A 10,792-nucleotide genomic window follows, 5' to 3' on the forward strand; every position below is an offset into this window, starting at 1 on the left:
AGCAAAGCAGGGGAAGGAGCTGCAGACAGCCCTGTGATGTTTAGGTTCACAGGCTGGTGCTTGTTTGCAACCACCCATAAGGGTTTGGGAGGGTGAAGGCTTTCAGGTGCCCACACCTTGGTGCTGGTTGGGAGGACAGGGTGGGACGCTGGGGGTTTTGAAGGCGAGTTTAATAGGTATCAGAGGGTTCCAGACTCCTAAATCCCCCTTTTCCTCTTTGGAAATGGCTCTGTAGACCCAGCCCTGGCAGGAAGATGATGGATCCTCCTTGGTGAGGGGTCACACTGTGCCCGTGGCAGTGCCCAGCTGCTCTGTAGTGCCCAGTGAGCCCAACAAGGGAAGGGCTTTCCCTTCTGTCCCCTTCTAAAAGCTCTCCCCTCCGTGGCAGGTGGCTGCTGTGTCCCTGCCAGCTGGTGGCCCTGACCAGAAACGATGTGCTCAGCCTGGGCACAGTTCCCAGGGTTGTGGCCAGACCCTGGGGGGAAAAGGATTTAAGTTAATTAAACAGAGGGAGCGGGGAGGGAAAACAACGAAGGATAAAGCAGAAAGGAACCATCAAAGCCCAACTGACATGGGTCTGCCTTCCATTTGGAAGGAACTTTCGTGTTACTCATCATCAGCTTCGTTCCTCCCAAATCCTTAGTGGGATGGGATGGGATTTCCTTGGGAGCCAGCAGGAACACTCCTGTTTCTCTGGAGAAGTGCAGTTACGCAAGGAAGAGGCTCCCTTTGGTAAGAAACAGCAGGAGATGGACCTGGGCTGCCCCCCTAAGTGAGGGGTTTTCCTTCCCTTCACATCCTGCTGGGGGTGGGTGGCCTGGGGTGGTGGTGGGGGGGGTGTTTGCCTGGTGATGCTGATGTGGGGAAAGGGCATCCTGGTCCAGCCATAACCCCCTCCAGGACCCTACAGGGATGGAGCTTCTCTCCTTTCCCTCTCTCCCTGTCCCAAGCCTTTCCTCTTCCCTCCCAGCACAGCCAAAGGGACTTTCACCCCGAAGGCAGCGCTGCCTTCACCCTCCTTCCCTCAAGCCCTGGGAAGCTGCTGAAGGGCGAGGGAAAAACATGCTCTGGGCTTATCTGCTGGGGGAGGCAGGGCTCGGTGGGCAGGGTTTGTGTGAAAGCTGTTGGTTTATAAGCAGGCAGCAGCAGAGGCAAAGCCTTTTCACCAAGCACCGACCGGCTCCCGACCTTCTCCCTGCACCCTTCCCGTCGCGATGCCCCCGGAGCTGGGGCTGCTGCTGCTGGGGCTGAGCACGGTGGTTGCTCTTCAGGCTGATCTTGAACCCCCCCAAACTGACCCCACTGAGGAAGGGGCTGTTCTCTTTGCCAGCTCTTACAACAGCACGGCTGAGCTCGTGCTCTTTGAGAGCGTGTCAGCCAGCTGGGATTATTACACCAACCTGACGGATGAAAACGCTGCTCTGCAGGTGAGTGGTGGGACAAAGGGGGGGGGGGGTGGAGGGTGAGAGATGCTGCTGCAGGGGGCTGGGGTGTGCTGGGGACACTTGGAGAGGTCCCTGTCCTCCTCCCAAGCTCCTGTCTCTACAGCCCAGGCTGCCAAAGCAAGGCTGGGACTTGGAGTCAGGGTTTTGCCCCTAGTTGGCCCTTGGAGAGGCTGAGCCCTGGTCTCAGAGCAGAGCCTGGGTTATTTTTAGAGGTGGTTCCCTACTCCCAGAACCTTTCCACTCTCCTTCCCCCACCGTCCTCAGAAGCAGGGTAAGTGTCAAGTGTCCCTGTCTCCATCCCTGCCCTGTGCACAGCCTAACTTTGGGGTGACATTGAGAGCCCAAAGTGTGCCCAACCAGTGGGGTGGCATCAGGACTGAGTCCATCCTGTGTCCCCAGCCCGAGGGGGTGACTCTGACTTTGGGGAAGCACTCCAGCCCGTGAGGAATTTGCCATCAGCTCAGTTATGCTGGGGGAGTGATGCTGTGTCCATCCCACAGGCATGTGTGTGTGTGTTTAGCCAGGGTGTTGCATATCTTCGGGCTGGATTCAGCAGGGGCAGTGAGTTGGAGCATCCCAGAGCTGCAGCAAAGCCCGTGCCTGGTGTGGGATGAGGGATTGTGGTCCCTTAGTGGGCTGCAGAGGCTTCCCCAGCTCTTGCATGTGCCCAGGGAGATGCTGGCTGCCCTGGCATGGGGGGCTGCACTGCATTCAGCTCAGAGGTACACCTGCTCCCTCACATAGCACAAGGTTTGGTGCAGCCCATCCATGTGTTTAGGGACACCCCCCCCCTCCAACATCACCCCTTATGCCCCAAGACCTGCCACACAGCCCAAACCCCTTCAGAGCCCACGGGGATGGAAGCACATTGTACCCTGCAGCAGGGAGGAAACACATCTTCCTGTGCAAGGTCACCACCAAGTCCTGCCCCTGCCAACTTGACAGGACACCCAGGAGTGCCCAAATGCCCCTTCAGCTTTTGTCTGGGGAAGCTGATGTGACATCTGGGCAGGAGCCCAGTGTCTGCTGCAGATGTTGTGGTGGGGCCAGGGACTTTAGGGCAGAGCAGAGCATCCTGGCCATGCTGAGTCCCAGGGCCAGGAGTGAAGCTTTTATGTCAAGAGACATTTTCAAGCCAGCTTTCATGCTTTCCTGGGTTAATAAATGCCAGGAGCTCTCTGCTATGTCGAGGCTGCCCAGCCAGCCCGGGAGGAGAAGGGGACCCAAGCCCCTGAGATGGGGCAGCAGTGACGCGGGTGTGTGGTGACAGGGGGGAGACACTGAGTGCTAAAGGGTTAACAGCTGGCCAGCGTGAGCCAAAAGGCTGAGTTTGGGGTAATCTGGGGAAGCCTTAAGCCAGGCAGACCCCAGGTATGTCTGTAATCCAAGAGGAGCTGAACCGTGGTGGAGGACCTGCCACGAAAGGTGGCCTGGGGACAGAGCGACACGGGGGGCAGGAGGCCAAAGGCAGCCCCTGGCTGTGCAGGGATGGACAGAGAGACACCAGAACCACAGACAGGAGAGGGAGGAGTACCTCCAAGCTGTGGCTGGTGATGCTATTTGAGGTTCAGGGGCTGTTCATGGCTGCAAGATGTCTCCAGGTGCCCAGGGCAGAGCAGCTCCGGGGCGCTGAGCCACATCCCGCGCTGCTGAATCCTCACTGTGCAACCAGGAGCAGGGAGGGACCAGGGTAGGGGCTTTGGGAGGGACACCTGGGGGCTGTGAGCACTCAGGAGTCTCTGAAGTCCCCTCAAAGGGTCACCCCCTCACAGAGAGAGCTCAAAGCCGAGAGGGCAAAGGGCCAGGGCGAGGGGGTGTGGGGCAGTGCCGCCGGCCTCGGCGCGCTCCAACGGAGCTGTCAGGAGAGTTTAGGGGACGATTTGCCTGACCAAACACAGGCTCCTGCTCAAGGAGAAGATGAAACACAGCTGCACTCTGCTTCTTACAGCTCCCCAGAAGGCTCTGGGAAGGAGTGAGGATATCCCCTGTTTAGTGGGGTGATGCATGAGCACCTGCCTCCAGCTCGGAGTGTCCGTGGGGCTGGTGCATCACTGGCTCGGGGTTGGTTGGTACCCAGAGCGTTGCTGTTGGGGTGGCTGAGGGAGTTGGTGGGTGCCTGGCGATGGGTAGCCGAGGGCACTGAGCATTTTTAGCACTCCCATGTCCCCTGTGGCCACGTGGGTGCCTGCCTGGGGTCGCCTCCAACCCTATCAGACTGTAACTCCCTTCCCTCCCCTCTGCCAGCTGAGGGAATGCAAAGATTAAAATCAAACAAACCAGGCTTGGTGGAGCCGGGCTAAAAATGCCACAAATAACAGCTAATGAGCTCCATCAATCAAACTGAGACAGAACCCAGACAGCAAACAGGCATCCTGGCCCTTCTCACTCCATCCTGTGCACTGCCTGGGACTGGGACACTCCCAGAAGATCAGCAGTTGCCAAAAATCCAGCTGACACTCACTGGGTTGGGATGTAACCTCCTGCAATACTCTCTGGCCTAAAATCAGAGCTGCTGGCTGCAGCTCCAGCTGCCTAAATAAACCCCCCCACGGTGCAGGCAGCTCCCAGCCACCCCACGGCCCTGGGAAGGGAGGTTGGGGCTGGCAGGAGGGGGGGACAGCAGGGACAGACCTAAAACTAGGGACTGGGTGCAAACAGGGTGCCCCTCTGCAAGGTGAAGCTCAGAGATGGCAGTGACAGTGCAGGCAGCCAAAGGAGTAAAGGTGGAGATCGTGTGAGGCTGTGGAGGAAGGAGAAAAGTGAGTGTGGTGTCGTCGTCGTTGTTTCCCTTTGGACTTCTGCAAAGGTGGGAATGGGAATCAAATGAAGCCAGAGACAGCCTGGGAGCACCTGGACACCCTGGCAGTGTGATTTGGTCACCCCTGTGACAGCATCTTCACCTCATCCAGGTCATAACACCCCCAAAGGCACCTCCACAACGTCCCTCAAGGGCCACCTTGGCGAGCGCTGGCTGGGAGCTCCGCAGGCAAACTGCTGCAAGCTGCTGTCTCTGCCTGTGAATGTCATGGGCTGGGGGACAGCCCTGCCTGTCACCATCTGTCCCATCCTCTCTGGTTCCCACAAACCCTCGTGGGCTCCGAATTCCACCCCCAAAGTGTCCCCAGGGTGGTGTCTCGTCCCCAGGGCTGCTCCTGAGTCACCACGTCCCCTCTCACCGTGCAGGTCAAAGCATCGCTGGAGGAGCAAAACTTCACAGAGCTGTGGGGAAAAAAAGCCAAAGAGCTCTATGGCAGCACCTGGAACAACTTCAGTGACACACAGCTGAAGAAAATCATCAGCTCCATCCAGACCCTGGGACCCTCCAACCTGCCCTTGGAGAAGAGAGAGCAGGTAAGCTGCTGCCGGACCCCTTCAAGGGCTCTTTCCCAACTCTCCAGGCTCTTACTGGCCCCTCCATTGCATTTTGGCCTCTGCACAGGGGAGAGAGTGAAAGAGGGGACAGATTTCCAGGGCATGTGGAATGCCTGCTGGCCTTGCTATCCAGCCCTAACTTCATCTCAGAGCTGACCCAGTGGGAAGCAGAGATTTCCTGCTTACACAGAGCAGCCTTGGGCTGGAGACCGATCAGCCTGTGTCCATGGCCCAGGGCCAGCTGGCTCGACCCCCTCCCTGGGCTCCTGGAGGCTGCAGCCCACTTGAAAAGGAGACCTGCTGCAGCCACCCAGCTCCCTGCAAGCTCAGCAATGGTGTGTTTTGGTGACATGCTTCTGCACCAGGAACTCCTGAGCCTTCCCCATCATGGTCTGGAGCTTTCAGGCTTGTTTACCTAAACGCAACACCACTTCTGTGCATGACAGTGTTGCCCAGGCTGAGGCTGGCAGCTGTTTGCTTGAGCAGGACCACAGGAATGCTGGCAGTGCCATCCCCTCCACCCCAGCCTAAGGCTCCTCACAGAAACCCTGCCAAAGCTCAGGGCTACAATCCCCTCCAGAGAAACATCCAACGCGGTTCCTTCCAGGAAACCCATCCCTCCCCTCCCCTAGACAAACACACAGCAGCACAAACAGACCCTCCTCCTCCCTTTGCACATCCAGTGACGTCTGGCCTGTCCCTGCTTAGCCCCAGTCCTCCAGCCACCTCTTGTCTCCCATCTCCATCCTCCCCTCCACCCAGCCAGAGCAGAGGGACGGGAGCGGAGAGAGGGATGGAGCGCAGCCATTTCCTTCCCTGGGAATGGGCAGGTTCCAGGAAACCTCCTGTTGCTATTGTTTGCTGTTGTTGAGGTTCACAGAAACAAATCCCCCTCCTCCTCCTGGTTTTCCTCTTGTGTTTTATGTTGTTGTCTTGCCTGCTCAGATAAACAGGCCCAGCTGGCAAAGGGCTTTATAAATAACCCCTCTCCAGGACACAGCCTGGAAGGGGAGGGAGGAGGGTTGAGGCAGTGGCTGTGGCAGCCACACAGAGCCTCTCTGCTGCCATTGTGTGAAGGCTGCACAGTAAACACACTCATCCTCCTCCACATCCCACTCAACAAAAGCTCTGGGGTTGGGAATGGCTGTAGATCCTTCTTGAAGGGCCGTTTCCATCCCCGAGGGCTTTTCCTTCCCTGCAGTACAACAGCATCCTGAGTGAGATGGACAGAATCTACTCCACAGCCAAGGTGTGCCCACCCAATGGAACCTGCTGGGAGCTGGAGCCAGGTATGCTCCTTGTTCCTCTGTCCCTGCAGGGTGCTGAGCACCCCAAGGCCATGACTTTCCCCGTGGCCTCACATGCCCAGGGGGTTGGGATTGGCTGAATGACAGAGCCCAGAGGGGGGTGATCAATGGCACAGAGTGGAGCTGGAGGCCTGTGGCCAGTGGAGTTGCACAGGGATGGGTTCTGGGGCCAGTCTTGCTCAACATCTTCATCAAGCACCTGGGTGAGGGCACAGAGGGACCCTCAGCAAGTGCCCTGCTGGCACCAAACTGGGAGCACTGGCTGATTGCCCAGAGGCTGTGCTGCCAGGCAGCCAGATCTCAACCAGCTGCAGAGTTGGGCACAGAGGAACCTGCTGAGGCTCACCAAGGGCAAGGGCAGAGTCCTGCAGCTGGGGAGGAACAAGCCCCTGCAGCAGCACAGGCTGGGGGTGAGCTGCTGGAGAGCAGCTCCAGGAGACAGACCTGGCACTGCTGGGGGAGAATCAACTGCCCTTGAGCAGCAACGTGGCCTGGTGGGCAAGAAGCCAATGGCAGCCTGGGGGCATCCAGCAGAGTGTGGATCCAGCAGCAGGGCCAGGGAGCTTCTGCTCCCCTTTGCTCTGCTCTGCCACATGTGCTGAGGCCTCATCTGGAGTCCTGGGGCCAGTTGTGGGCTCCCCAGCTGCAGAGGGACAGGGAAGTGCTGCAGAGAGGCCAGCACAGGGCCAGCAAGATGCTCAGGGCACTGGAGCATGTTCCTGCTGAGGAAAGGCTGTGGGCCCTGGGGCTGCTCAGGCTGGACAAGAGGAGACTGAGGGGGGAGCTCATTCCTAGTGACCAAGATCTCACTGGTGGGTGTCAGGAGGTTGGGGCAGCACTTTTTGTCTGTTGTATCCAGTGACAGGACAAGGGGTGCTGGGATGAAGCTGGAACACAAACAGTTCCAGTGAAATACAAGGAGAAACTGTTTGAGTGTTGGGGTGAGGGAGCCCTGGCCCAGGCTGCCCAGGGAGGGTGTGGAGGCTCCTTCCTTGGAGCTCTTCAAACCCCCCTGGACACGTTCCTGTGTGACCTGATCTAGGTGGGAGCTGCTTGTGCAGGGGGATTGGGCTGGATGAGCTCTGAAGCTCCCTTCCAACCCCCACCACTATGATTCTATCATCTTCATCGAGGTTGGGTATTTGGGTCTGGCACAATGGTGGTGGCATCTCCTTTAACATCAAGTCCAAGCCAAGCCCTCACCGTGCCCAGCCCAGCGCTGACCCACAGCCCTCAGCACCTCAGCCCCACGCCTTTGGGATCCCTCCAGGGCTGGGCACTGCCCCAGCTCCCTGGGCAGCCTGGCACAGGGGCTCACACCCCTCTCAGGGAAACAGCTCTGCCTCAGCTCCAACCTCAACCTCCCCTGGGGCAACTTGAGCCTATTTCCCCTTGTCCCATCTCCTCTTGTCTTTCTCCTGCCTTTCTCCCATGTCCTATTGCCCCTTTTTTGTCCCAGACATCTCAGACATCATGGCCACGTCCCGTAGCTACAAGAAGCTGCTCTATGCCTGGGAGGGGTGGCACAACGCCGCAGGCAACCCTCTGCGTGCCAAGTACGAGGAGTTTGTGACGCTGAGCAACGAGGCCTACAGGATGGATGGTAGGATAAGGGCAGGGTGGGAGGGGTGACCTGGGACAATGGGGTGTCCTGCTGCTCCCCTGCACACAGACAAACACCCAGCTTCTGTTTCCCTGGTGCCAACGTCTTGGGCAAAGGGCAAACAATCTGCCCGCTGTTCCTCTGGTGGGAGATCTCGAGGCTGGGGGCCAGAAACTGAAGTCATCACTTGCCTCCTTGACAGGTTTTGATGACACAGGCAGCTACTGGCGCTCCTGGTATGACTCAGATACGTTTGAGGAAGACCTGGAGGGTCTCTACCAGCAACTGGAGCCGCTCTACCTCCAGCTGCACGCCTTCGTCCGGAGGAAGCTGTACGACCGCTACGGCCCCAAATACATCAACCTGAAGGGTCCCATCCCTGCTCACCTGCTGGGTAAGAGCACAGACACCCACCCCAGGGACCAGAAAGGCACATGCAAGGCCGTGCTGGGACTGGGAGGTCTCAGTTATCACTGTGTTTCCCTTCCTCCTGACCAACCACCAGCTCTGCTCTGGTTGTTTTCTCTCCTCAGGTAACATGTGGGCCCAGCAGTGGAACAACATCTATGACCTGATGGTCCCCTACCCTGAGAAACCCAACCTCGATGTCACAAGCACTATGGTGCAGCAGGTGATGGGCTGAGGGATCAGGGGGATGAAACCAGGGGCTGTTGGCCAAGGCTTGCCCGTAACATTGACCCCATAGGTGGTTTCTCACACCTATATAGGGGAACAGCACGAAAGCCACATCTGGGAGGGGGGAAAGGACAAAGAAATGACCCCACTCCCTCTCTGGCAGTGATCAAAGAGGTGGCAGCAAATGGGCAAAGGGGAAGGACAGTGTGGTGGGACTGGTGCCAGTCCCTGGATTGGTGACAGCATCTACACCAATACTGCTGAGACATCAGCCCTGCTCCCTTCTCCTGTCCATGCTGGGCACCAGCACCATTGCTCACACCAACTTTGGGGCTAGGGCACTCCATCAGGGTGAGAGGGCAAGACCTAGGTCCTTTAGAGGGACCCACATCATCACCACAGCACTGGGAGAGCATTAGAGACAATACCCAGGGCCATGGGGCAGCTCTTTCCTCAACCTTAACCCGCTGCCTGCTGCTCACCAGGGCTGGAATGCCACCCACATGTTCCGTGTCTCAGAGGAGTTCTTCACCTCCCTGGGGCTGCTGGAGATGCCTCCTGAGTTTTGGGAGAAGTCCATGCTGGAGAAGCCTGCAGATGGGAGGGATGTGGTGTGTCATGCCTCAGCCTGGGACTTCTACAACCGCAAGGACTTCAGGTGTGTTGGGTACAGGCAGTGGCCTGGGGCTGCAGGCTACTGTAGATGCCTCCAGCCTGGCCATGCTGCCCTGTCTTCCCCTTCACTGGGTCCTTCCCATACCCCACTGAGTCATTTTACTTGGAAAAGACCTTGAAGCTCCTGGAGTCCAACCCCTTTGCCTCACCCTGCCAAGCCCATGGCCCTCAGCACCATATCCATGTGTCTTTTCAGCCTCTCCAGGGATGGGAGCTCCACTGTTAACCTCTCAGGGAAAAAGTTCTTCCTCAGCTCCATTCTCAACCTCTCCTGGGGCAACTTGAGGCTGTTTCCTCCTGTCCTGTCGTTCATTACTGGGGAGCAGAGGCTGACCCCCAGCTCACTGCAGCCTCCTGTCAGGGAGTTGCAGAGAGTGCTGCTGTCTGCCCTCAGCCTCCTCTTCTCCAGGTTAAATAACCCCAGCTCTCTCAGCTGCTTCTCATCAGGTTTGTTCTCCAGACCCTTGCCCAGCTCAGTTGCCCATCTCTGGAGATGCTCCACCACCCAAGGGGCCCAAACCTGACCACAGGATTCAAAGTGCAGCCTCTCAGAGACCAACCATGAAGACTTCTTCCCATGGAGGGACTGCCCAGGTAGCTCAGGGTCACCTACTTAGCTCAGGCAATGCTCTGTTCTCACCTGGCAGGATCAAGCAGTGCACAACAGTGACCATGGAGCAGCTCTTCACGGTGCACCACGAGATGGGCCACATCCAGTACTACCTGCAGTACAAGGACCAGCCTGTCTCCTTCCGTAGCGGGGCCAACCCTGGCTTCCACGAGGCCATTGGAGATGTCATGTCCTTGTCTGTCTCCACCCCCAGCCACCTCCAGAAAATTGGGCTCCTCAGCAGTGCTACTCAAGATGAAGGTATGGCAGCTACCCTGTGGCACCCAGGAAGGATCTGGGATGTGCCAGAGGGTGCTGCAGTCTGGTAACACAGCCCAGAGCAGGCATGGCCTGTGGCTGATTTGTAGCTTTCACCCACACTTGCTTCCATGCAAACCCCTTTCAGCTGCTCCAGGGAGGAGGGACAGTGCTGGGATCCTCCTGCTTTGTCATTAACTCCATTCCATGATGGGGAAACCTTCTCAGCTGCCAAGAGCCTTGGGCCACTGCTGCATAAACACCATGGAGCAGATGGTCGCTGCCTCAAAGCATCACTGCCCGACTAACCAGCCCTTGGCAGCGCTGCCACCACGGTGATGGCATCCAATAACCCCTCAGGGTAGTGCTGCCAACCCCTCTCTGACCCTACAGCTTCAGCTGGGGCTCCAGCAGGTCCTTCTCCAGCCTTCCTTCCTGGGCTTTCCTCAAAGCAATATGATAAATGGCATCACCTCCCCTGTGCTCCCAGTGGTATGGTGGTGACTTGTCCTAGAGTTGACTCCAGTTCTGGGTCTAAACTGGTGTGACAGCCCTGCAGATCAAATCCCCTTCATCCTGAGGCCCCAGGGTGAATGAGTGAAGAGGGATCCATGTGACCTGATCTAGGTGGGACCTGCTTTGGCAGGGGAGTCGGACTAGGTGATGTCTAAAGGTCCTTCCCAACCGCTACCACTCACCACAGACCTTCTCACTCTGAGAGCCAGGCGAGAGGACACCATGCTTGTCACTCCCATTGTCCTCACTTGGGCATGTTTTGCCCCAAGTAGGAGCTAGACAAACCCCCTGTGTCCTGCACCCCCTTCTGTAGGGACCATAAATACCTGTTGAAGTGCTCTCCCCATTTCTCATCCACATCTGCTCACCC

The 10,792-nt window shown here is 57.8% G+C and overlaps 1 protein-coding gene across 2 annotated transcripts in view; it reads left to right on the forward strand.

Moving 5' to 3' along the window:
• The first annotated feature begins 527 nt into the window (after positions 1 to 527).
• The window catches only part of ACE (angiotensin I converting enzyme), a 21,009-nt gene continuing 10,744 nt past the window's right edge, over positions 528 to 10,792 (forward strand). The window contains exons 1-9 of one of the 2 annotated variants that reach the window (XM_062018327.1): positions 528 to 732; positions 1,137 to 1,427; positions 4,629 to 4,796; positions 6,019 to 6,106; positions 7,584 to 7,727; positions 7,930 to 8,121; positions 8,261 to 8,358; positions 8,849 to 9,021; positions 9,686 to 9,909. In XM_062018327.1, coding sequence (XP_061874311.1) covers positions 1,215 to 1,427; positions 4,629 to 4,796; positions 6,019 to 6,106; positions 7,584 to 7,727; positions 7,930 to 8,121; positions 8,261 to 8,358; positions 8,849 to 9,021; positions 9,686 to 9,909 — 1,300 coding nt within the window. In that variant the 5' untranslated portion in view covers positions 528 to 732; positions 1,137 to 1,214. The remainder of the gene's footprint in view (positions 733 to 1,136; positions 1,428 to 4,628; positions 4,797 to 6,018; positions 6,107 to 7,583; positions 7,728 to 7,929; positions 8,122 to 8,260; positions 8,359 to 8,848; positions 9,022 to 9,685; positions 9,910 to 10,792) is intronic. The other variant, XM_062018326.1, reaches the window with a different exon arrangement.

This window comes from Colius striatus, chromosome Z, assembly GCF_028858725.1.
Source record: "Colius striatus isolate bColStr4 chromosome Z, bColStr4.1.hap1, whole genome shotgun sequence".
NCBI lineage: Eukaryota > Metazoa > Chordata > Aves > Coliiformes > Coliidae > Colius > Colius striatus.